The sequence below is a fragment of the Sminthopsis crassicaudata genome, chromosome 3 (genome assembly GCF_048593235.1).
Source record: "Sminthopsis crassicaudata isolate SCR6 chromosome 3, ASM4859323v1, whole genome shotgun sequence".
In the NCBI taxonomy this organism is placed as follows: domain Eukaryota; kingdom Metazoa; phylum Chordata; class Mammalia; order Dasyuromorphia; family Dasyuridae; genus Sminthopsis; species Sminthopsis crassicaudata.
In genome coordinates, this window is record NC_133619.1 from 260,293,981 (window position 1) to 260,321,813 (window position 27,833).

The following is a 27,833-nucleotide window of genomic DNA, read 5'->3' on the forward strand; positions in this document are numbered from 1 at the left end:
AAGGGACTATTTGTGTCCAAACTGTGGCAGAGCATTTTGAGCTTGGAGTGGTCTGATTAGCCATAGTTAGACACTCAACTTTAACATAGTGATGTCATTTTGGATCTCTTTGAGAATAAAGGACAACAACAAATCAATTAAAGAGCAGCTCTGAAACGAACTTGGAAAGCCCTCCCACCAGAGGTACCAGTCTTCCCTGAATGCTGGACCTGGAGTTAGGAATACTCATTTTCCTGAGTTCAAATCTGGCCTCAGGCTCTTACTAACTATGTGATACTGGACAAGTCACTTAACCTATTTGCCTCAGTTTCTCTTCTGTAAAATGAGCTGGAAAAGGAAATGGAAAACCATTACAGTACCTTTGCCAAGAAAACTCTAAATAAGATTATAGTAAGTTGGACATGATTGAAAATGACTGAACAACTTACACACATCAACACAATAACCTATATATCCCTTCCCTACTCCCTCTTAGAGAGCTATTCCATTTGACAAATAGTAATTTTTAGAAAAGGAAAAAAATATGTTCCTTCAGTTATTTTAGTTTAATATTTTTCCCCCCTGAGGCTGGGGCTAAGTGACTTACAACTAGGAAGTGTTAAGTGTCTGAAACCAGATTTGAACTCGGGTCCTCCTGAATTCAGGACTGGTGCGCTATCCACTGTGCCACCTAGCTGCCCCAGTTTAATATTTTTTTAAAGATAGTCCTATTCCCATTGGTTTTCTTTCCCTTAGCCCCTGATTCTCTTCTCATTTGTTACCTTCTTTCTTTTAAGCTTTTCTTTGTTAGTTCCACTTTCTTGCTTTTATCTAGTTATATATTTCTCTCCCCTCTTTTTTTCCCCCTTGGTCAAGTAGATTCCTTCTTCTTCTCCCCTTCAGCTAGTCCTATTTATTAAGGATTTTTTAGTACCCACTTTCAAACATGATTACTTTCACTCTCTTCATTATCCATATTCTCCTGTTCACACCAGTCTCTCATTTCTCTGATTCATGGCTCTTGCAATCATCTGGTCTTTTTCTTTTCTCTCTACTGTTTATATAATCAAAGTTTCTAAGGTATTCATTTTAGTCTTTCACCTCTAGCAATTTCCTGCCATATCCTGGTAGGATTCCCCTTTTTCTACTGTGTCATTCTTAGAACAATGCCAATTATTGCAGCAGAGAGGACATTGCCCCATGGAAGGATCACTTCTCATTTGCCTGAAAATCTCCCTTTGTCCATGCTCTCCTATTTCTAGATGTGCCAGCTGCCCCCAAAGTTCTAACTCACATCATCACAAGCTGATTTTTCAAACACTAAAACCTCTGGGGCTCATTCAATGTAGGGTCATCTCCCTTCACCCACAGGAACATCTAACCAGTAGATCCCTATTCCACAAACTAAGGCCTCCTTTCTTTCTTCCCCTTTTCAAACATTTTCCCCTTCTTCTTACCCATTTCCCCATGGGCTCTTCTCTTTCCAAGACCACAGAGCTTATTCCCTCTGCCTTTATTGCTAGTTTTTTATTTGATTTTTGTGCATCAATCACTCATTGCTATCCTCCTACTCCTTTTTCTTCCTTTCATGGACCCTCACATGTTGTAATGCAATTCCACAAAAGAAGCATTCATTTGTATATTTGTTGTCACCAGTTTTATCCATAATGCTTCCTTTCCACTTCTTCATTACTATCTCTTCCAGATTTCCACCTTTTCCTAGTATCCTTGTATCCCTTTAGAAAGAAGTCTCTTACTGGTCTTTTGCTGTCACTTTCCTGCTGTTGCTGTCCTTACCAGCTGCATTTATTCACTCTTCCTGCATTTTGGTTGTTTGGGATGCTTAAAAAGCAAACTATAGAGAGCCAGAACTCTGGAGAAGTATACTATATTTACAGTTATTGTTCATTAATGTTGTTTTAATTCTATGTTATGAATAGAGAAGAGCTAATCCAATTCCAATTGATTAATGATGGACAGAACCAGCTACATCCAGAAAAGGAACACTGGGAAATGAATGTAAACTGTTATTTTTACCTTCTGAATCCAATTCTTCCTGTGCAACAAAAAATTCGGTTCTACACACATATATTGTATCTAGAATATACTGTAATATATTTAACATATATAAGACTGCCTGCCATCTGGGGGAGGGGGTTGGGGGAGGAAGGGAAAAAATCTGAATAGAAGTAAGTGCAAGGGATAATGTTGTAAAAAATTACCCATGCATATGTACTGTCAAAAAATGTTATAATTATAAAATAAAATAAAAATTAAAAAAAATTTCTATGTTATGATATATTCTGAATTCTTTTGACTTTTCTTAGAAAGTAGTGTTTTTTTAATTTGATGCATTTATTATCCAATTTGTTTTTATCATTTGGTGTTTCTTATACAAGACTCTATATAAGAGCTAGAGGATGAATTTAAAGTTAGGAAGATAAAGGTTCAAATCTTCACTCTAACATAAATGGTATCCTGTCCTGGTGATCTGTCCAATTTCCTCTGTTGTCTGACTTGGCATTGGAAATTCAGAGTCTGTTTCCCTCCCACTGCAATTCTCACCATTGAAAGTCCAGAATTTCCTATCACTGGAACTTCCAAGTTGCAGATCTTGGCAGGTTTTTGCTTCTGAAAGACTATGACTGAAATGGCTGTCAGGACCTGAGTAAAATTCTATAGCCTGGAGCAGGGGTATTCATGGCACTAGAAAGAGGGAGGCAGGACTTTGGAATGGCTATAGGAATGGGCTTTGATGTAAGCTTGTTTGCTAGTGCAGTCTTGCTGCAGTGTGGGAAGAAGCATCATGGGAGATGAGGCAGGATTACTGAGTAAGCTCAGGGTGAGTCAACATCAGTTCCTCTGTTCTGGATTTTTTTTTTTAACTTTCTTTTGGAATTTGATTGTTTTAGACCATGAAAACAGCTGAAGGAACTTTTTCTTTGCTGCATAATTTCTGTTTTGGAGAAATTTCAGAAGTTATGGAGATGAAAGAAATGTCTAATATGCCATCTTGTAATTCATGTGATTTGGAGGTTCTCTCCAATTATTATTTTCTTGTTTTATAGTCTCTAGAATTCCAATTAATCTAAAGTTTCTTGCTTTATCTTCTAAGAATGTTTTGTTTCATCAGCTAATTTTTTTTTGTTATTTTCTGGCTTTATTATTCTACTGTATTTTTCTTATCAATTCATCTATGGGTATCTGTGAGAAACCCTAGACTTAACAAGTCCAAAACAGAATTCACTATTTTCCCCCATACCTTTCCTTATTTCTAACTTCCCTATTATTGTCTAGGATAGCACTATCCTTGAAGTCACCTCAGCACACAACTTATGAATCATACTCAACTCTCATTCTTTATTTCCAATCAGTTTCCAGTCTTGATATTTCCACCTTAATGACTTCTCTCATATATATTCCCTCCCTGAAAAGGACCTACATGTGCAAAAATGTCTGTGGCAGCCCTTTTTGTAGTGGCAAGAAAATAGAAACTGAGTGGATGCCCATCAATTAGAGAATGGCTAAATTATGGTATATGAATGTTGTGGAATATTATTGTTCTATAAGAAATTATCAGGAGGATGATTTCAGAGAGACCTGTAAATCTCTTACACGAACTAATGCTAAGTGAAGTGAGCAGAACCAAGAGAACATTGTACATAGCAACAACACAATTATACAATGATCAATTCTGATGAATGTGATTCTTTTTAGTGACGAAGTGATTTAGGCCTGTTCCAATGGTCTTGTGACGGAGCGAGCTATGCACCCAGGCTGTGGATCATAACATAGTGTTTTTGCTTTTTTTGTTATTATTTTCTTGCTTTTTGTTTTCTTTCTCATTTTCCCCCCTTTTTAGTTTGGTTTTTCTTGTGCAGCAATTGTGGGGATATGTATAAAGGGATTACATATGTTTAATATGTATTGGTTTTGCAGGGGTTTTGCAGGCTATCTATGCATGTTGTTTGAAAATATAAAAATAGTATATGCAAAAAAAATCCTAAAAATATACATTGTCTTCCCTTTTCTGACAAGATAAATCATCTTGGTACAGGCCCTCATGTTTGGATTATTGTAGTAATTTACTAGTTAGTCATCCTGTCTCAAGTGTATACTCAACCCAATTCATTTGTCGATGAGCTGTCAAATTGATCTTAATATATGGATCTATATTACTGCTCATCTTCCCAAACTTCACCACCATACAATAAACTCCAGGGATTCCTTCTTGTTTATAGGATCAAAAATAAAATCTTTTAGTATTTTGCTTCTTTCTCTTCATATACTCTGAATCCAGGTTCATTAGTCTTCTTGCTATTCCAAACATCAAACACTCCTCCCATTTTCTAAGCATGTTATTGCCTGGAATTCTATCTCTACTTAGTTTCCTTCAAATCACAGCCAAAGTCCCTACATTCTGCACAAAGTCCTTCCAAGCCCTCTTTAATCTTAGAGCCTTCCTTCTGAGACTATCTATTTATGTTGTATATGTCTGTTTGTATATAGTTGTTTATATGTTAGTCATATATTCTAGTTATAATTGAGGGAATACTTATTATTCTGCCATCCCACTAACAATAGCCACTAGAGGGGTGGGATAAGAGGTGTGTACCCCAGCTAGAGAGATTTAGTATACAGTTAAAACAGAGCCCACTTTAGAACATCCAGGAAATAGTAGGTTTTAAAGATTAAAGTTGAAAACTGAATTTTTAAGTTTTCTCAAAAATTGTTCACTAGAAGATTTAATCATACTAACTAACTATAACTGTTCATTTGGAGCTTCAGCTATTATAGTAACAGTTTTCTTCTGCATAAGAGTTACAATATTATTTATCACATGATTCTACTTAACAGGAATAATATTAAATAGAAAGCATTTGCTTTTTAAACACTATGGGTTTTCTAAAGGGGTAGGGTATAAAACAACCCATATGGTAAACAGGTTTAATTTGATATAGAAGTTGATCTTTGTATTTAATTCAGGTTTCAAAAAGATGATTTAAATTAAAATATTCAATTCTAGTAACTAGATGGACATAAGGTTATAGAAAGTTAACCCAAATTAATACACATTATAGGTGATCAATAAATAAATTAAATTAAAACTGGTTCTCTCATTTGAAGAATATTTCCACATGCTTATGTTCAGTACATATTATTTCTTTTATCTCCCTTCCACCAAATGATTGATATTCTTGTTTCTTACTTGATTCTTTTAATGATTGACTAATCCAAGACCATCAGCCACTTAACAGCTGCTCACTGTGTGTTTAAACTTTATTTCATCCAATAAAATTGGTGAGGTGGCAGAAGATAATGAAAACAGCATTATACTAGCAGTCAGAAAGCCTGGGTGATAGCTTTGGTTCTGCCACTAAAAAGCTGTTTGTTGGCTTTGGGCAAATAATTTCATCTTTTTGGCTCTTAATTTTCACATTTGTATACCAAGAATACCACTTTATTAAAGGGACAGCCAGAAGATCTCTTAAAGACCCTTCCAAATTAAATAATCTGTGAATATAAGAAAATAATTAAGTTGAATAATTTTTCAAGGCCTAAGTGTAATACTTGATCTCCCTTTTGATAATTATACTGGAACAACTATTAAATATGATTATCTAATGACTAATCCAATATAATTAAAAGCATGTTTAATAAACATATATTATGGGTAAGACAGTATATTGGATGCTGGATGTATGAATGCAAAATGTCCTGTCTTCAGACATCACAGTTTTAGAACTAGAAGGTAATTTAGAGATTATCTATAACCAATTCATTCATTTTACACGGAAATAAAGTATGGCTCAGGGAAAATAAGTAGTTTGTCTAAGGACAAACAGGCAGGAAATACCAGAACAGATATTCTTATTCAGGATATCTTACTCCAAATTCAGAGAAGTTCATCATTATATTAGCCACTGAGTGATAACTTGACCTCAGCTCCAACAACTCATGAATTCTGTTGAATAGATTTTTGAAGTTCCTAACAACATATTAAATCAAATTATGAGAAGGGATTTCTTTTTATAAAAATGCATGTTATGAGGAAACATGGTACAACAAAGAGCAAGCCACAACATCAGCAAGATCTGGATTGAAGTCCTAACTCTAACATATACTAGATATGTCACTAAGGTTCTTAAATGCTCCCAGGAAGTTCTAAGACCAAAAGTTGCTAATTATTGTCACTCTGCATTGATTGAGGGAGTTTCCTTATAGGAACAATAAAATCATGGGCTGGATTCTTTATCTCCCCTAAACCCTTTCAAAACACACATACATAGACATCAGAGACATGCATATACCAACAGAGACAATGTGAAGTTAAAATGTTGCAAATTTCTGGAATTCATTTAGTATATACAGAATCAGGATAATGAAAATTTAAAGCCACTTTCCCCTAAGAAAGCAAGTTCTTGAAAAGAATTCTATGGATAGTTGGTCCAATCCCCAATTTCATTTTGCTTATATTTATTTGCTCATACTTTATTTATCTGGTAGTTTTCTTTATTGTGCATGATTTAAAAAAAACAAAAACAAAAATAAACCCTCAAATTAGGGGCAGCTAGGTGGTGCAGTGGATAGAGCACCAACCCTGAAATCAGAAGGGCCTGAGTTTAAATCTGGTCTCAGACACTTAACACTTCTAGTGGTGTGACCTTGGGCAAGTCACTTAACCCCAACTGCCTCAGGAAAAAAAACCCCTCCAAATTAGACACATATTATTTATTATGTTCTAAATTATCAGTATAAAAATATTCCAATTATATGCTCCAGAATAAAACTTAGTAATATTCACTGTTTTTCTTTTTCAGAGGACAACAAATTCTACATTTATTCTATTAATTAAACATTTCTAATTGATGCCAAAATTAATGTCATTAGTATAGTATAACCTTTCATAAATTATACTTGCTTCCCTGGAAAAATGTAGGCCCCAAGGAAATAATTCTCTGTTTCAAGCAGAAACTCCAATTATTTGTTATACACATAAAGTAGAAAACACTTTTAATATGGAACAATTCATTAAGTGTTTTTCATTGATAACAGTACATACCATATTTTCACTCTGTGTCTCAATATCCAAGTAAGATGGAGGCATCTGCACTTTGTTCAGTACTTTGAAGCAAGTTTTTAAGGCATGGGTGAGTTCAGGCAAGGTTAAAAATTCCAATTCCTCATAAAGGCACTGTACCATGTAACTGAGCATCTGTGGGAGATACTGAGTTTGTACTTCAGAATAAAGTTCCTATTTTTGAAAGAGGAGAGGGATATATTTCAAAATGTCATTTCATATAAAGTTATTTTACTAATCTGAATAATCTTAATATTAATTACAAATTTAGTAAGCAGAAGAAAAGATGAATTTATTTCTTTTTTTCCTTGAACAACTTAATTGATATTTTTCTAATCAGTTTTCTAATCATTCTTTACCTTCTTTCTTAACAAAAAAAGGAACATGAGAGTTTTCATTAAAGAAAAATTATACAATTGTAATGTTTTAATTAGGAAACACAACTATTTTATTTTCTTTACTCATATAACAGGGCTTTGCAAACACTGTATTACTGTTTTTGATATTCAATTTGTTTTAATTTCAAGAAAACATATTTAGAACTGACTCAAGAGTTATAACCTACTTATATGATAGAAGATTTATTATTTTAATAGTATTTTATTTTTCCAAATACATGTAAAGATTGTTTTCAATGTTCAATTTTATGTTTAAATTTTCTCCCTCCCTTTCTCACCCCCCTCCTCCCCAAAGCAGCAAGCAATCTGATATAGGTTAAATATGTTCTATAAGACAGAAGATTTAAACCAATTCTTTACATTTACTTTTCACATACAAGAAAAAAAGGTGATGAGTCCATTAATTTGTATATCCCACATGATTGTTTTTCAAATAAACTAGCCTGTTACTCCAAGAAAAAGAAGACAACAGCAAACCTTGAACAACTCTTTAAAAATTTGGTGGCACAGTGGATAGAGCACCAGACCTAAAGTCAGGAGGACCTGAGTTCAAATCTGATCTCAGATTCTTAACACTTCTTAGCTATGTGACCCTGGACTTGTCACAACCCCAACTGCCTCAGGAAAAAAAAAGAATTTGTCTCTCTTACCAATGGAATTACATCAAGGAGGAACACAAGCAATATGCAAAGTTCTGAAACTGTGGGAGAAGTGCTGTTTTTCGTAAAGGGGTGATTTACTTCCATGGATCTGCTTCTGCCACAAAAAAAGAGGAAAAATTTTTTTCAGATATGATCTTAGTTTTGCAAGACTTAGTATCTCTAACAATATAGATCTTAAAGAATGGCTGATCAATCATTAGAACCTAAAACTAAGATGTTTAGGTGGAACAGGACTAGTTTTGGCAACAAAGCAAATCAAGCAGAACTTCAATTTGCCAAATTCAGATCCTGGAAACACTCTTTCAAATCTTACATCCAAGAATTGATCAATATTTTACTTTAACTCTGTAAATTACTTGTTGCTTAGAATCCTAGAATTTCAATAAAGAAGCTTAATTATAGGCAGAATGTGTCTTTCACAGGGTTATACCTTTCCTACACTGAAATTCAATATTTAACCTAAAATAATATTTTGGCTCACACAACTCATAAAAGATTAGAGGTAGAAGGGATCTTTGGAAATCATTTAACTCAATTCTTTCAATTTTAGAGAGGAGAAAACTAAAGCCTAGAGTAAGATGACTTGCTGAAAGCCATGTAGTAAGTGACTATGGTAGAATTATGACTGAAACTTGGATTTTTTTGACTCCCAAGCCCAGCACTCTTTTCAAGTTCAATGAACCATTAGGTATATCTGACTTCTTCCAGAGCCAGATGCAAGTTTAGTAATTTTCCTGTTATCAAATATATTGGAATACAGAGTCTCACATATGGATTCATTTTGGAAAAAAAGATTTTGCAATTTTAACAGAAAAGCAAAATGAAAAAGTATCTAATCTGAAAGTAAGACTATTAAAATCTTGATTCTGATGAATTCTGGGACAGAATTATTATATATATATATATATTTTTTTTAAATCAATATATTCTTTTAAAATATAAACAAGTTAAATATCCTTCTTTGTATAATATTTTGTTTTGAACTTAACTTTGTGCCCCTTTTCTATCGCCATCAGTCTTTATGCCAATTCAATTGTTCTACAGTATTTTAAAATTATATTATCACTCATTTTTCTTTGTTAATTTAATTTTTTTTTGCTGTCTTACATGGCTTTATATTTTAATTATTTCTATTGTCTTTTTTTATTTGTTGCTTTTCTGGGGGCGAGAAAGAGTAGATGGGAGAGAGCAGCCTTGCTTTGGTTGATCTTCTCTGCCAATTTGGCTCATTTCATGATTTAAAATTTAAAAGATGAAATCCTATTTTTGAGTTAAAAACTCATTTTCTCTAAGATGAAGTTGCAAAAGCACTGTCAACATGGAAGTTGAACAGAATGATATATCTAGAAAATTCATAGCATATTTTCTATAAGTTACACTTTTAGGATATAAAGCAAAGTTAGCATCATAAAGTAAAGAAAGATTATACCCAAAACAGGGAAGTTTCTTGGCTTGATTAGTGTCTTTGAATCTGAAGATCAAATACTGCTGTTTTTACACAAACCATTTGATATTTAAGTTGCTTATTTTTCTCTGACTTGACTCCTTGCATGACAAACATTAACATTTTATTTCCTTCTGCAGTAGTTAGATTATGAAAATTCAGCATAAGCCACAGTCAGAGACTGAACCATTTATAATCTGATCATTCTAACTACCCAAAAAAGTTCTTATATAGTTCATTTCTCTTTTATACTAAATTTTATAATTACCTAAAGCAGTCTTCAAAGCATCGAGTCATATAATCCCAGATGAAATCTGAACTTAGGGAAGTAATTAGAAAATTCACAGTTTTAACAATCTCAGAAGCATATTTGTTCTCTTTTATTGCACTGTAAAGAAAAAAATAGGAACATATCTGTGAAAAAAGTTAATTTATTATCTTTTTAAAACATTATTTATTATATTAGATTCCTCTCTGGGAGGGTCCCTGGAGGTAAAGAGATTACTGGGGGAAATTTGTTGACATAAAAAAACAAAAGATACTAATATTTATTTTAAAAAATAAAGTTTAAATTAAGAGAACATGTACTCACATTGGCAGCATATATATTCTATTTTAAGAGAACATCATAGACCTGAAATAGTGTAATTTTGCAAATACCCTTAGTTCATTATTTTTAAAACTCTTTGTTTCTAAAGACCCAAGAAGGTGATTTCTGAGGAAGTTATCAAAGTCTTCATGGAGAAAATTTTCTAAAGGGGAATTTTTCAGTACTTATGTTAAATATAAAGTAAAAACTATCTTCCATAACCTCTAAGAATTAGCAAGAAAGGCATCCTAAGTATTACTTTAGGAAGTGAAAAGAACTCAGTAAAGTAAAAGCTTTGAAAACATTCATAAGGAACATCTCCTAGAGATGACGAGGAATAGCAGGGGCAGCTAGGTGGCACAGTAGATAGAACACCAGCCCTGAAGTTAGGAGAACCTGAGTTCAAATCTCAGATAAGTAACACTTTCTAGTTGTGTGACCCTGGGCAAGTCACTTAACCCCAATTGCCTTAGGGGGAAAAAGATTAACATAACTCTCTTATTGGAAGAAAAAGATATTAAGGTTAAAGAAGAAAAATTGATCCAGGCTTGTTTTCCCTTAAAAAAACAAACAACTGTTTAGAAATTTTTAAACACTATAAATAAAAAAGCACATTTATTACTCTCATTTCTTTAAAATAACTTGTTTGTTTTTTTTTTAATCTCCAAAAATATCATCACACAATCCTCCCTAAATAGTGACTTTTGTACTCTTCATAGTGCCTTATTTATGGTAGGCACTTAAAAAATATTTATTTAATTGAGAAAAACATTATCTCCTTTCCTTTTAAGATTATCAACACCTAGCTCTCCATATTAGAACCTTGGATAAGTCCCTTAAGCTATCTGTGCCTAGGTTTTTTAGGCACCTAAGTAAAATGGGACTAATACCACATACTTCCTACTACTATTGCAAGGATAAAATGGGAAAATATTTGTAATGCACTTTGCAAACTTTAATCTACAAATACTAGCTATTATTCAACTAAGCAAAGTGTCTATTTATGCAGAGTTTGGTACCATACCTTGGAAAATTGAAAGATAACTGTCTTTATACCAGCTTGCAGAATATTGGGGAGAAACAATATATACAAAAGTAACTAAATAAAAAATTATTTCAGGATGGAAAAAGCACCCACAAGTGGGGGTAGAGATATTAGCATGTAATCAGGGAAAGTTTTGTATGGAATGAAGTTCCTCAGTTGAGCCTTGAAGGAAGGTTGGAGATTTGAGAGAAATCTAAGAAAAGTTCCAAGCAAAGTCACAGAGATGGGAAGTGTTCAAAGAAGAGCTAGTAGGGCAGTTTGGCTGAAATATAGAGTATATTAAAAGTAATTAATATGAAATAAATCCGGAAAGTTAGATAAGAGATATTATTTTTGAAGGTTTTAAATTAACAAGTATTTATTAAACTTTAAATGACAAGCTAAGGGGTTCCATTGCCCAGAGGCAATAGTCTTCCATTACAGGTTTTTGAGTAGGAGTATGACAGACTGTGTTAACAATATTAATTAGGCAGCTAATAATGTTGACTTTTAGAATAACCTAACATATTCTATGAAAGCAAATGGGATTTTTATCAAAGAAGAGTAGAGAGAAAAGTTTTGTTGTTTTGCTGTTTAGTCTATGACCCTGTGGGATCATAGAATACCAATACTGTGCATGGGGTGGATAATGAAGTGGTTTGCCATTTCCTTCTCCAGCTTATTTTAAGAGATAAGGAAACTGAGGCAAACAGGGTTAAGTGACTTAACCAGGGTCACACAGCTAGTAAGTGACTGAGAGAAGATTTGAATTCAGGTGTTCCTGATGTCAGACTTAGCACTCTATCCATTAAGCTACATAGTTACCCTGAGAACACTATGAAGTAAATAGAAAAAGGCTTTCAGCAAAGGGGGAGGTAATCAAGAGTATTATGTTTTGGAATTATAGAACTTGTGTTCAACTCCTAGTGTGAACTTAGGCAAGTCATTGTACCACTTTATCTCATCCTGAGCAATAAGGGGGTTAGACTAGAAAGCTTCTTTCTAAGGCTGTCTTCCAGGTTTAAATATAACAATGAAAAAGATAATGGAAGGAAAACTCATTGTCATACCTTGTAAGTAAATTTCCACTTTGAGTATAGCTAAGCTTAAGATCAATCCCAAGAGCATCTCTACAGTAAGAGTATAAGGCTCTGATCACTTCAAGAAATAAATCCCCAACAACCTGAGGTCCTGCAATTGAAAAAAAGAAGGTCAATTCATGAAACGAACAAAAAATTGGTCTAATTTCTTACTCGTAAGTTAAACATTCACAAAAAGGCACTGCTATTTGTATGAAAAGAATAACTTTATTATAGAAAAACTCTATACACATTTTTCTTTAAAAAAAAATTTTTTTGTGTGTAAATAGGTTTAGAAAGGAAAGAACCTGAACTGTTGATATATTCTTAAACTGCTTAATTATCAGAATTATTTCACATGAAGATATATATATGTATATATATACATATATACACACACACAAGGCAAATATCTTAATCAGACTGTAACATACATAAAACTGACTCCAATAATGACAACCACAATAACATATAATTAAGACAATATGAAAGACATACTCAAAGGACATTTCTCAATTCCCAAAGCAACAGACATACACCTACACATACATTTAAAAAATAGTCAGCACATAGGAAGAAAATGAAAATTCTCAAAGACAGGCAAATACATACATAAAAGATGACTATAGAAATAATCAAAACACGTAGATTATGACAAAAGATCCTTTCCTTATTGTTTTCTCCACAGAAAGATATAGATACTTCCTTTCACATAAAGAAAAAATACTTTTAGTTACATGTTAAACATGAAATACTTCCACTATCTTCCAGTGTTTTTATATTTCTCCAAAACTGATACATGTTGTCTCAGCATCACATACAGAGGATGGTTTATAATTATCTTTAATTTAACAAGTTATCATTATAAAATTAGTTTAAAAAAATAAAAAATAATAAAAAATAAAATAAAATAAAATTTACCTTTGAAAATAACTAATCTCAGCTATTACTTAAGGTCCTTTGCTGAGTTTTGGAAAATTGGAAAATGAGAAGAAAAATTACTATAAAACCAATTAAGAGCAGTATTCTTCTTTCTCTACCCTTGATCAGTTGAATTGGTTTCAAAAGATGATTCTCCACAGTTCATGGTTGAATTTATTATGGTTTTAATTTATTCAAAAATTCAAACCTAAACTTTGTGCCCTTCTCAACATTTTTTTGCCTTTTTTCTTGATTATTATAAAATTTTAAGTAGAAAGGTTAGATTAGAGAGATTTTCAAATGCATTTATGTTCTACATCCTTAGAAATACTTAATAAATTAGTTTCTTATAGGTCTGTGCCAACTGACCAGAATACTGAATTTTTCTTTTACATTCACATACCACACTCTTAAAAATATCAAATTACCAGACTTCAGCTATTAAAGACAGATCCTTAACCAGACACCATACAAAATAACTGGCTTGGAAATAAAGTTAAACATTTTATTTCTTTTATTTCAATAAGTGAAATTCATGTGATAATATATCATAAATTCATAAGATGAAAAAATCAAAAGGTAACATTCATCCCTCTGATGACAGCTGATGTTCATAACAATAATCCTGAAGTATGGAAAGAACCCAAAGTGCCTCTGAATCAAAGAAATATTAAATTAAGTTTAACATTAAATTCTTTTTACTTTATTACCTATTTCTGGCTTGTCAAGAAGACTGCCAAGGATACGGAAAGGTTTCAGGTAAGCCTGATGACTTTCTTCAAATTCAGAGCTGGTAAACTTCTGATGCAAAATTCCAATCAATGCCTAATTTTTAAAAATGACATGTTAGAATACTTTATACCAATGATGTGAAATTTCAAAAGATTTTTTTTTCTTTTTTTGAGACAGCTATGCAGCACAATGGGCTTAAAGTCAGGAAACTTGATCTAAGGTACATAGTAACTTTGAGCTCAATGATAAAATGAAGATGAAAATAGCACTCTATCTTGCAGGTTTGTTGTGAGGATCAAATAAGGTATTTTTTAAAAGTTCTTAATATAGTACCTGGTACAAAGTACATGCTATATGAATGCTTATTACTACTTATTACTTTCTCTTTCCCCTCCCATTATTCTAGGTCATTTTTAAGTGTGGTCAAATACCACTAGATGCTTTAGACACAGTCCTACAAGATGTAACAAACAAATCGAGTTCTACAAATAAAGATATCAAGGTGTGCTTACAGTGCTGGTGTCAATCAATCAACAAATATTTATTAAGTATCTGTTGAATTCCAAGCATGGGCCAGATGCTTCAAATGCAAGTTCAAAATATGAAATAATTCCTACTCCCAATAAGCTTGCATTTTATTGGGAGAGAGAATAAATATATGTAAAAACACAAGAACACAAATGTAACATTAATAAATGCATACTATATATATATATACACATAATATATGTATACGTACATATCTATAAAAAAACACAAAGTAATTAAATAAAAATTTAGGAGAGAAGGCACTAGCAGGTGGGGGAGGCGGTTCAGAAAAGGCTGGCCACATGAATAGATCACACTTATGTTTGCTCAAGACTCAGCAAAGTAATCCTATAGTTACATTAGGACAAACAGCTCTCTGAATTTGGAAACTTCTGGGCAAAAATGATCCTCCTACCTCAATTAAGAGATCTTTTGAGTATTTTTCAAAAAAATAGGCAGATTGGTCTTCATAAGATGTTGAGACATTTGGTTGAGGCACAACAGTATTTCCTTTGATATCTGAGCCTACAAATGAAATAAAAACATTTGTTCATAAAGAAGTTTAACATAAAATATATAAAACAAGAAAATAATATCACATAATGTGAGGCAAGATTCCCATATCATAATATCTTATAATTCAATTTATCCTAGAAAGTCAGAAAGAATAGAGCAATAGTTTTAAGAGTTTTATGTTACTCTTTTACTGACTGAAAATTTGTAACAGTAATTAACCATAGCTTAGGTAAAATACCATTTTAATCTACCCTCAACTGTTTACACTTATTTTTTGCACCAACATGGACTTGATTCTGTTAATAAGAATTTCTATATACAGCAGGTGTGTTCTCCAGTCTCCATGCAATTACCAATTAGGCAACTAGGTGTTTTGAGTACAATGATATTTTTAAGAAGTTTTGTTTGTTTTTTTTAAATTTTTTTTTTTTAAACTTTAGGCTGGGGTTAAGTGACTTGTCCAGGGTCACACAGCTAGGAAGTGTTGTGTCTGAGACCACATTTGAACTCGGGTCCTCCTGAATTCAAGGCTGGTGCTCTATCCACTGCGCCACCTAGCTGCCCCTATTTTTAAGAAGTTACCATGAATAAAATGCTGTGCTAAGTAAATGGGAGATACAAAGTTTATCAAGGATTTTACAATCCAATAGAGGGGATAAGATGTATGGACAGATAATTATAGTTTAATATAATAGTGTAAGAGAGAATTACAAAATAAAATACTGCCAGAGAAGTAAGAGCTGTTCAGAAATCAACCCAGTTAGGGGCAGCTAGGTGGTACAGTGGATACAGAGACAGGCTTAGAGTCAGGAAAATTCATCTTCCTGAGTTCAAATCCAGCTTCAGACACTTACTAGCTGTGTGACCCCAGTCAAATCTCTTAACTCTTTTTGTTTTGGTTTCCTCATCTGAAAAATGAGCTGGAAAAGAAAATAGCAAACTACTCTAGTATCTCTGCCAAGAAAACGTCAAATGAGATCATAAAGGTTGAATGCAACTGAAACAGATTGGACAACAGCAATCTTTCCAGATCAGTGACACATTATGTAGCTCCCCTTTGTACAGTCTGCATTCCAGCCAAACTGACTTGCGCTATCCTGTAAATGACATTACATTTCCAACCTCCATGGTTTTACATTAGTTAATCTCCATGCTTGAAACATAGTCTTCCTTATGCCCAAACAGCTATAAAACTTTGCATCTAGCATCACTGCTAGGTCTATATCCCAAAGAATCCCCCCCGCAAAAAAAAGGAAGGGGGGAAGGACCTATTTGTATAAAAATATCGATAGCAGCTCTTTTTGTAGTGACTAAGAATGGAAATCAAAGGGATGCTCATCAATCAGGGATCGGATAAACAAGTTATAGTATGTTTGTAATGGAATATCATTGACTAAATGACTAATATAGAAATGTCTCACAAAATAGCAAATATATAACCTATATCTGATTGCTTTACCATCTTAGGGATTGGGAGGAGATGAATAGAATTTGGAACTCAAAACTTTAAATAAAAATGTTTAAAAATTGGGGGAGGGGAGAAATAGAACTTTCCCTCATCTCTGCCTCTTGGAATCTTTAACTTTCTTTAGAGACTGGCTTAAGTTCAACTTCCTTCAAGAAGCCTTTCCTAATTCCTCCAATTGTTAGTGCTTCCCAAATTATATTATGTACATCTGTGTACATGTGTTCCTCTCCCAGAACGTAGCTTTTTTCTTGTTTTTGCATCCTCAGTGCCCAGAACAAAATCTTGAACTTGTTAGTGATATTTAACTAATTCTTACTAAAAAGAATTGGAAGTTTATTTACAAAAGGATTACCAGGGAAAGCTTCTGGGAAGAAAAAGCATTTGTATGTTGAACCTTGAGTTAAAGACTTATAAAATATTAACCAATCTTAACAGACTGACATTTAAATGTAAATGTTTCTCACCATAGAGACAGCTAGGTAGCTCAGTGGATAGAGGGGCCAGGCCTGGAGTCAGAAAGACTTGCATTCAAATCTTGCAGATATTCACTAGCTGTATGACCCTGAGTAAATTATTTAACCTGTTTGCCTTAATTTACTGAAGCAGGAAATCTCAAACCACTCCTATATTGACGGATTATTGTTTAGAAAGTAATATGATGTTAGGATTCTTACAAGGTGATAAGTCACTGGAATGGATAAGAGACTAATTATCTAATTTAGTTAGCATGGTTCAATATGACTGATCTGACCCTACAAAGAGATGTTATGGGCCAGAACTTGAAACAAGGTACTAAGTAGAATTGAGGAGACAATGGTTAAATCTAATTTAGCATTGATTTAATCCTACAATAAATAATGGTTTCCTAGTGATGAAATGATTGGTGTATGCTCAGTGTACAACATATAAGCAAGGAGATCCCACAAGTCCACTCTCGGAGGCAGAGTCAGATTTATTCCCACTTCTACCTTTGTGCAGGCTGGAGACATTCAGACAAGAGCTCTGGAGGAACAAAGGAGAGAGATAAGCCTCTAAGAAAACTAGCCAAGCCCAAAGTGAAGGAGATAAGATTTTGGAAAAGACAATAAAGGATTTGGACTTTAACTCCTGGCTGCATTTGAGGTGATTATTGAAACTGAACTGAAGCCTAGGCTGCCTCCAGAAGCTCCCCAAGAAATCTGCTCCCAGAGAACATTATATTTTAGAGAAGAACATTAAAATATGAAAATTTATAAAATATTGGAAGCTGCTATTACTACTCTACAATAGATGAAATGGTAACCAACAAATATCCATCTACATCCTATACTTTTATATCCCAGAAATCAATCTTAACAGATATCCAAATAAGTGACAGTGGAGTGGAGTGATACAGATTTTTAGTGACACAGGAAAGACTTAAATTCAAACTCTGGCTCTGACAGATGTTAACTATCTAACTCTGAGCAAGGCACTTAATTTCTCAGAGTCCCAGAAAACTTCCTAAATATCATAAATTATATATGAGTTGCTGATTATATATGAATTGCTTCATACCAATCAATTCATAGATCTAGAGATTCAATTTCTACCTCCAATTTCCTACTCCCACTCTGACCTATCCTATAGATCATATTAATGACCTATATTACATACTACTGTGGATTAAGGTTACATTTGATTTAGTCCAAGATATTCAAGATTTTAAAAAAATACAATAGGCACTTATGAACCATAAAATTCAATTTAAAACCACATTAAGATTAAAAGGGCATACTTGAAGAATAAAAAAAGGATATTAAAACACAAATCCATTTTTTGAGTCACCAGATTAAAAAATATCAAGGAAACACTCATAGGAAGGGCTATTTCAGGAAAAAAAAAATCTCTGATGAGTTCCTTCTTATAACTTTTTCTACCTTCCTTTCCACTCTCCATCTCCTAGTTGAAGTTACTAGGTGTTGAGCAGAAGGACTAAGCTAAGAGTCAAGGCAGAGGAGCCACTAGAACACAATAGCTACAATAGCCCTAGGAGTCAATTCTAGCTCTGTTGTGTTTCATCCCTTGCTAATAAGGTCCCAAAATGTTTTGGAGGGTTTTTAAAACTTAAAGTCATCTCAAAAATAAACCTTAAAATTGGGAGAAAACTTTAAAAATAAATTATACAATAATATAAAACAATGCAAAAATTATTTTAAAATGGTTTCAAAGAAATAGTACAGTAGTTTATAAAATTTTCCTACGATAAAATAATTGTGATAGCCAGGAGCAGCATAAGGAAGATAAGATCCATTGAAGGAATAATGCATATCCAATTTTTTCTGCAGTCCCTATCATGCATCTGGACCATCTGAATTAAAACAATTGAGTCACCATAGACTTTTTGCATGCAGCCTGTCCAAATGTCCTATGTCATCAAGAATTCTAAAATGGCCTTCGCTGGTCATAATTTATTAACCTTAAACCTTTCTCTCTGTTTTCCCTTACACAATGCTATTCTTCATTTTAATCACCTTCCTTGCACTAGCCATTCTCATCTTCTCCCCATCTTGACTCCTTGAGGAATCTATTCAATTCTATACTTTCTTCCTTTTGGATCCATAGCCCCTTGTCACATCACTGAACATGCCTTAGCTAAGCCTCAGTCTTGGATCACTCCCACCATTTGGTATCTTCATGGTTACACATGTGCTGCTGAAAAAAGATGGAGAAAATCATTCAGCCATTATGATTGACTCTACTATGAATTTATGTTAAATAATCTCAACAAGACCTCACTGCTGCTAGAGTGACTGTCGAACTACAGAGCCGTTGTGCTGACCTCGTTGTTGTATGCTCATGAAACCTGGACAATACACCCCTCCCTACATCCTCTCTGCTGAGAACCTTGTCTCATATTTTACAGAAAAAAGTGAAGTCATTCATCAACTACCTCTTCTCCCCTAATTCTCATCTTCTGTCACTCAGGTGCCTTCTGCTACTTTCTTCTTCATCACTTCTATCTCACATGATGAAGTGATCTTAAAGCTGTACTTAAACTAATCCCTCTATTTGTCCAAGTGGTCTCATTCTACCCCATCTCTTCCAATATTTATACCCCTGTCAGCCCTACTCTTTCATTTATTTCCAATATCTTTCTTTACTAATTCATTCTTACTATCTACAAACAAGACCATATCTCCCCTATCCTGAAAAACTAAATAAAGCAAAACCTTATTTGATTCTTCCACTCTTACTATCCTTCTACCCTTATAGCTAAACTCTTTCAAAAGGTCATTTACAATAGGTACCTTCACTTTTTTTCCCTCTTACTCTCTCCTTAGCCTCTTACAATCTGACTTCCAACTTTGATTCTCTTCTCCTATAAGTTTTCTCCTGGTTTTCCTTAACCTGATTATTCCTTTGCCTCCTTTGCTAGCTACTCCTCAAGTTCATGCCTTCTAAGTATTGGTGTCCCTCAGGGTTCTGTCTTAGGTTCTCTTCTCTTCCCCCTCTATACTACTTCACTTGGTAAACCCATCAGCTGCCATGAATTTAATTACTCTAATATCTATCTGACTGTTTTTCCAATCCCCCTTACCATATCTGGGCTAGTATTCCTGAAACTGCTGTTTCTTTCACTGCTACTGTAGCTCTTGGAACTAACTCCAAAACCTATCATTGGTGTTAATAATTTTTGTGCTCTAAATCAGTCCCCACTCTAGTGCCACAGACCTTCCTTCCAAAATCCTAAATTGTCTTAGGCTGGAAAAACATTTTGACCTTTTGTTGGCTATGTTACTTCAGAATTCAACTTGATGTGTTTTTATTATTATTATTATTATAGCTTTTTATTTATAAAACATATGCATGGGTAATTTTTCAACATTGACGCTTGCAAAACCTTCTGTTTCAACTTTTCTCTCCTTCTCCCCACCTCCTTCCCTAGATGGCAGGTAGTCCCATTCATGTTAAATATGTTAAAGTATATGTTAAATCCAATATATGTATACATATTTATACAGTTATCTTGCTGTACAAGAAAAAATCAATTTAGAAAGAAAGAAAAAAAAAAAACCTGAGAAGGAAAACAAAAATGCAAGCAGAAAAAGTGGAAATATTATGTTGTGGTCCACATACATTTCCCATAGTCCTGTCTCTGGGTATAGCTAATTCTCTTCATTATTGAACAATTGGAACTGGTTTGAATCATCTCATTGTTAAAAAGAACCATGTCCATCAGTATTGATCATCAAATAATCTTGTTGTTCCCGTGTATAATGATCTCCTGGTTCTGCTCATTTCCCTTAGCTTGATGTGTTATTTTAAAGTTGCTTGGAGGGAAGGTTGACAGAGCTTGCTGCACCTACTCCATCATCTTGGTTGGCTATGTTTCCTTCCTTTCTAGGTCTTCTTACACCTTACTCTCTAATATGTACTATTCTATCAAGAGCCATTGGTTTCCTAACCATTCATGAATGATATATTCATATCTCTCAATTTTGCTCATTTTGAGGGGGAAGTGACGTGTGTGGGAGGCAATTGAGACGCGGATGCTAAGTCAGTCTCTCCCGGCATTTGAGGGAGGAAGGTGTGTGTGAGATTGTTAGACCTAACCCCCTGACCTTGACCGTAAAAGATCAAGAATAAAAATGTTTAGTGATCCTGACTCCGGCTGATTTCTGGGAAGATAGAGTTCCAGCACCTATGTTGGGAGAGTGCTCCTTTCTCTCTGACTACTCATTTTCCTGGCTTCCTTTAAATCCCATCTAAAATCTCATCTTTTCTGGGAAGACTTCCTCAACCCTCAATTCCAGTTTCTTGTGTCTGTTAATTATTTGCTATTAATTTGCTTGCTTTATATGTATTTGCATTTTGTCCTTCCCACTATATTATAAGCTCTTTGAGGGAAGAGTTGGATGTTTTGAGAGCTTTTTAACCTTTTCTTCTATCCCTAATTATTAGTACAATGCCTGGCACATAGTAGGAGCTTAACAAAATTTTAAAAATAGCTTTTTATATATAAAACATATGCACGGATAATTTTTCAACACTGACCCTTGCAAAAACTTCTGTTTCAATTTTTCCCTTCCTTCCCTCCATCCCCTCCCCTAGATGGCCTGTATGTTCTTGGATGAAGATGAAATAAAGGGAAAAAAGGAAAACAAAGCGAATAAGCCCTTATTAAGTATCTATCACAAGCCAGTAACCCTGCTAAAGTTTTTTGTCATTTTTGCATATGCTATCCATAAGATTGTAAACTCCCTGAGGGCAGCTTTTCCTTTTTTTATAGTTCTAGTGCTTAGTACAGTGATTATCTTATTTGAGCCTTATAAACAACACCAGTGAAATAAGATGCTATTACTATCCTCATTTTACAGCTGAGGAAAGGGAAGCAGACAGTAATTGCCTCAAGCAGGATTGAAACTGAAATTGTTTCTAACTTCAAACCCAGTACTTTATACACTATGTAGGTGGTCTGGAGAGGATCAACTAGGATTATATCCAAAAATAATCATCTTGATTGAATAAGTTATACATAAAGGTAGATCCAAGAAGCTACTGTGATATATCAAAATCACAAGCTTCGAGCTAATAAAATAAAAACGACAATTCTACCTAAATCAATCTACTTATTCAATGCCATACCAATCAAATTGCCAAGAAATTACTTTATAGAGTTAAATAAAAACAACAACAAAATTCATCTGGAGGAACAAAAGGTCAAGAATTTCAAGGGAATTAAAGGGAAAAAAATGCAAAAGAAGGTATTAGCTGTTCTAGACCTAAAACCATATTATAAAGCAGCGGTCATCCAAACCATTTGGTACTGGCTAGGAAATAAAGAGTGATAGATCAGTGGAATAGGTTAGATTCACAATGTCCATAGTGATCTAGTGTTTGATAAACCTAAAAACTCCAATTTCTGGAATAAAAACTTTCTATTTGACAAAAATTGTTGGGAAAACTTGAAAATGATATGGCAGAAACTAGCCATTGTCCAGCATCTAAACCAAGATAAAGTCGAAATAGGTTCATGATTTAGACATAAAGGGTGATACTATAAGCAAATTAAGAGAACAAAAGACAATTTATTTCTCAAATTTGTGAAGAAGGAAGAAATTTATGGCCAAAGAGGAAATAGAGAACATAATGAAATTCAAAATAGCTAATTTTGATTGCATTAGATTTAAAAAGGTATGCAGCCAAGATTTAGAGGGGAAGCAGAAAGCTGGGAGGAAAAACACAAAAAACAGTGGATGTTTCTGATAAAGGCCTCATTTCTAAATTATATAGAGAACTGACTCAAATTTATAAGAATACAATTCATAATTGATAAATGATCAAAAGATATGGACAATTTTCAGACAATGATGTTAAAATCATTTCTAGTAAAAAAAAAATGCCCTAATCACTACTGATTAGAGAAATGCAAATTAAGACAATTCTGAGGTACCATTTTATATCTTTCAGATTGGCTAAGATGACAGGAAAAGATAATAATAATTGTTGGAGAGGATGTGGGAAAAATAGAACACTAATGCATTTTTTGGTGGAGTTGTGAATTGATCCAACCATTCTGGAGAATAATTTGGAACTATGCCCAAAGAGCTGTCAAACTGTGCATACACTTTGTTCCAGTAGTGTCTCTATTGGATCTGTATCCTAAACGGATCATAAAAAAGGGAAAAGGATCCACATATGCAAAAATGTTTGCAGCAGCCCTTTTGTAGTGACAAAAACTGGAAATTAAATGGATACTCATCAGTTGGAGAATGGCTGAATAAGTTATGTTATTTGAATGTAAGGAAATAATTGTTTTACAAAATGATGAGCAAATTGATTCCAGAAAAGCCTGGATGGACTTGCATGAACTGATGCTAAGTGAAGTGAGTAGAACCAAAAAAACATTATTCACAGCAGCAACAAGATTATGTGATGATCAACTGTGATGGATTTGGCTCTTTTCAACAATGAGGTAATTCAAGGCAATTCCAACAGACTTGTGATGGAAAGAGCTATTTGCAATCAGAGAGAGAACTAAAGAGCCTGAAAATGAATCAAATCATAGTATTTTCACTTCTGTTCTTGTTATTTGTTTGCTAGCTTTTTCTTGTGTTTTTTTTTTTTTCTTTCATCTTTTGATTTTTCTTGTGCAGGATGATGAAAATGGCAATATATTTAGGAGAATTGCACTATTTAACCTATATTGAATTGTTTGCTGTCTATGGAAGGAAGTGGGATGGAGAGAAAGAGAAACTTGGAACACAAGGTTTTGCAAAGATTAACTAGTTTCACATATATTTGGAAAAATAAAAAGGGGCATAAAAATAATCAAAGAAAAACACACCCTATATGACCAGGATTCTGTGGCTACAAAATATTGTTGGCTGTCAGATGACAGCCTGTTGGTCAGTGATAACAGAGTTTCTGAGACTGAGTAACAATAAACGAAGTGCTAAAGTTGACCCAGGTGCAGAACAAAGTTAGTGTCTGCCACTTGACCTAGTGATGTTTCAGGCCTCCAGATTTCCCCTTTGAGCTCTGTCCAGAGAATTAAGAGTATTGCACAAAGTCTGAGTCAGAACACTCTTCAACTCTACCTCTAAGCTATAAAATTAGCATATCAGTGACATGAAACACCTGGTTTCTCTAATTTTTTTCCCTATAAATTTAGCTTCTTGCCCCTTTGCTAACTTTGCTAACTTCTTTTAGGACTTAACTTGCTTTAATTGGCATTACAATTATAATAAATTTTGCCCCTTAACTTGGAGCTGGGTCTGAGCTTGCAAATTCTTTTGAAATACCTCATGACACTGTCCTGGAACCCCAGCCTTTTGGGGGTTCTCCTGAACTCCAGCAGAGGCATTATGATGACATAATAACTCATCAGGAAAACAATCACTATGTAGTAAAAGGAAAATCTATCTGAACCACATATAACAGAGGGTAGGAAGGGAGGAAGGAAGAAATATCTTTTGCCCAATTTGACTTTTCTTTTTCCATCTATGGCATAAAAAATACATTTGTCTTAATTATATAACAACACAAACTTCATCTATCTTTTCTGTTTTCTGTAGCAATAAGCTTCTACTTTAATGATAAGATTTGGATAGAATTTCACTGTTCTTTACATTCAAATTGAAATGGAATTTTACTTGGAACTGACTTATATTTTTGGGAAATGATTCTATGAAATGAAAGTATAGGCAACAGAATTGAATAATTGATGATATGCTGCAATTAGTAGTATTATTGTGTTGTTTTGAAACTTTGTTTTCCCAAGTATGTAATTTAGAAGTTCTACACTAAAGCAAAAATTATTTGTAAATTCTGAACTAGAAATAAGCTACTTTAATTATTAATAGAAATATTATATATTATTCAGTACCTAGCAACCATGCATAAAATCTTCTGTTAAGAGACATATCTCTTCTCAGCAAAGTCTGGGTAGCAGCTGAAAGTATTCGAACAATATCCGATCTAAGCAATGGAATGGCACTTTTATCGGAGTCCTAATGTAAAAAAGAAAAGAAAAGAAAATTTTTCGGTAGATAATTGAAGAAAAAAAATCACAACCTCTTTACAAAATATCAGAAACTTTATTTCTGAAACATTTCATTTAAAATAATTTATCAAAAGTAATTCACATTTTAAATCAGTACTTCATTGTTAGAAGAGTACTTCCTTCCCAAGGTTCTGAAGCTCAAATCTTTTCCAGATAGTGAATACTATATCTTTAAGACATCATAGAATTTCTTAATAGGAAGGTAGGATGAAAAGAAACAAGCTTTTATTAAGCATTTACTATGTGTTAAGCACTTCACAAATATCTCATTTGATCCTCAGAACAATCCAATTATATGCAAGTAGCTATTAGGTAATAGAGGAATAAAATGAAAATGAAGCCATCTCAGGTTGAGGAAATATAACAGACACAGATCAATAAGTAGAAGGAGAAAATACTAAAAACTGAATGAATTAGGGAAGGCTTCACAGAAGAATCTAACCTGATTGACAAAAACAGAAATTAAGGCTTCTGAGATGTAGACACCATGTAAATTCTAGCTATTATTATTATTATTAATATTACACATTCTAATCATAAAAGGATAAAACAATGTGGCTATATAGAATATGAAATGAAGACTGAATAGAAGGAACAACTTTCTGGCCAACTGAACTAGAATGTAGGTATATAAAAGGGAGTAATTGTAAAACAAGGCTGGAAAGGAAAGTCTAAGCTAGATTTGAAGGACCTGAAATTTATATTTTATATTATATATATACACATAAATATGTATATACATATAAAAATAATTTGTAAGGATTTTATATTTTATTTTGGAGGCAATAGAGGACCATTCAAAGTTTTTGGTTAAGGAAATAATACAAAAATATGCTATAGGGAGATTATTTTGGAAACTATATGAAGGACAGATTGGTCAAAGGAAAGATTGGAAATAGGAAGAACAATTAGGAAGTGTTACAATGAAATCATCAAAAATTTATGGAGGATGTGAAATAGGGTGGGAGCTATATGAGTGGGTAGCTAGATGTTATGGAAAGAGAACTGATAACATATGGAAACTCCCTAGCTAGGGAGAGGAAGTAGAGTTTGAAATTATAACCTGGATAACTTGAAAGATGGCAGCGCCTTCAATAGAAAAATAAATCTGGAATAGAAGTGCATTTGGAGGAAAAGATTATGAAGTCCATTTTAGGCATGCTGAATTCAAAATGCTTGAGATAATGAGGTGGAGGAGTCAAGCAAATTTTTAAAGAGATTATGTCTAAATATGAAAAGTTGGGGTCATTTGTATAGAAGTAATACCTAAAATATTGGAACAAATGAAATCACCAAGGGAAAAAGTGGAGAGAAAGAGCCCTGAAAGATATTTACATTTATAGGATAGAAGAATAATGAAAGAGAACAAGAAAGAATAATCAGACAGGTAGATAGAACATCAGAAGTATTTCAACTCAGGGGTTGGGGAGGGATAATATATTCAAAAAAATGGAGAAATGCACACAAAGATATGTGCATGTATATATGTACATATGTATGCATTTATGTATCTATTTAGGGCTTTCTATCTAATTCAGGCTAAGAGCACAGTGGCTGTTCACAAGCTTAATCCTACTATTTGTCAGAAAAGTCACTATGATTTACTTTATTTTTGATCTGGGCAATCTAGAAACTCTTCCTCCCCTTTATGCTACTACTGGCTCATCTTAGTAGTTTTGTACTTAGTAGACACACAGTCTGCCAACCCCAATGCAGTGTAGAATTTATATGCTTAAAAGACCCACAGACGTAAGGTACATGATCAGCAAGAAAGGCAGTTTCAAGATGATAATAGATCAGAAGTCATATTGGAGGGTCCAAGAAGATAGTGGATAGTGAATAAACAAGGAAAGAATATGCATATAACTCTTTTTAAGAGTTTAGCAGCAAAAAGGTAGATAACACGTTGAGGGGATGACTATGTCAGGTAAATATTTTTTAAGAATAAAAAAAATCTGAATGTGATTTTTAGGCAGTGGTAAAATAGTGCCCCTAAGTAGTGAGAATAAGGAAGACAGAGGGATTTACTGATAAGGTAAGCTGCTGGGAAGAGATGAAATCAAGAAAGTTAGCTTTGATAAGAAAAAAAAAATCTCTTTCTCAGAGACTAGAGCAAAGGAAGAAAGAATGAGTGAAAAGGTAAAAGGGTTTTGAGATATGGAATAGAAGAGGTAATGGAACTCATGATAGATATCCTCAATTTTCTCAGTAATGGAGGTTAAAAGAGGCATTGGTCAGTTTGAAAAGAGAAAAGGTTCAGAACATCATTGCAGAAAATATGGTGATAGACTGGGGAAAAAAAAGAAAATGTCTGCTGTGCAAAAGTCAGAAATAAGTTAAGAACAGGTAACAAATTTGTAGCAGAATAATCAACAGCTCAGGAAGAAGGAAGGGAAAACCAGACAACAGATGCTAAATAGGGTTGAGGACTGGCAAGATGTGGACAAAGAGTTAGCAAATTCAAAGATTGGCTAACTTCTTAACTATAGTGACAAGATTGAAAAGACAGAAGTAATGCAGGGGTCACATATTGGGAAAATAAAGAAGAATCTAGAGAAAGGATAGGTCGTAGGAAAAATAATTTTTTCCTCCCAAACTCCTTCCCTGTTCTGACATTTAATCCCCTATCATATTGTGGTTTTAATGCAGTTATGTTTTCTACAGTCTCAAATCTTGTACAAATTTATTAATTCATTTGGATCCATTACAGGACATTAGCGGGTAGTTCTAAATACCATAAAAGATAATCTCACATTGAGTATTTGCTTTGGGACCTTCATCTCCATAAAATGGAAATTTAACATCATAAGTAGTATCTCTTTAGTAAATCAACTCTTTTTAGTTAAGTAAAAAAACAGGCACTTGATTTGAAACACATTGTTCTT

General features: G+C 33.6%; 1 protein-coding gene across 7 annotated transcripts in view; it reads right to left on the reverse strand.

Annotated features, from left to right (window-relative positions):
* Positions 1-27,833, reverse strand: part of DOP1B (DOP1 leucine zipper like protein B) — a 139,457-nt gene that overhangs the window by 81,888 nt on the left and 29,736 nt on the right. For 6 of the 7 annotated variants that reach the window (XR_012488000.1, XM_074300592.1, XM_074300596.1 and 3 more), the window contains 7 exons: positions 24,772-24,895; positions 14,853-14,962; positions 13,888-14,002; positions 12,248-12,368; positions 9,833-9,952; positions 8,109-8,214; positions 7,043-7,234 (listed from right to left, as the gene is read on the reverse strand). Coding sequence is in view for 6 of the 7 variants with exons in the window: in XM_074300592.1 (XP_074156693.1) it covers positions 7,043-7,234; positions 8,109-8,214; positions 9,833-9,952; positions 12,248-12,368; positions 13,888-14,002; positions 14,853-14,962; positions 24,772-24,895 (888 nt within the window). In the remaining variant the exon portion in view is untranslated. The remainder of the gene's footprint in view (positions 1-7,042; positions 7,235-8,108; positions 8,215-9,832; positions 9,953-12,247; positions 12,369-13,887; positions 14,003-14,852; positions 14,963-24,771; positions 24,896-27,833) is intronic. The other variant, XM_074300597.1, reaches the window with a different exon arrangement.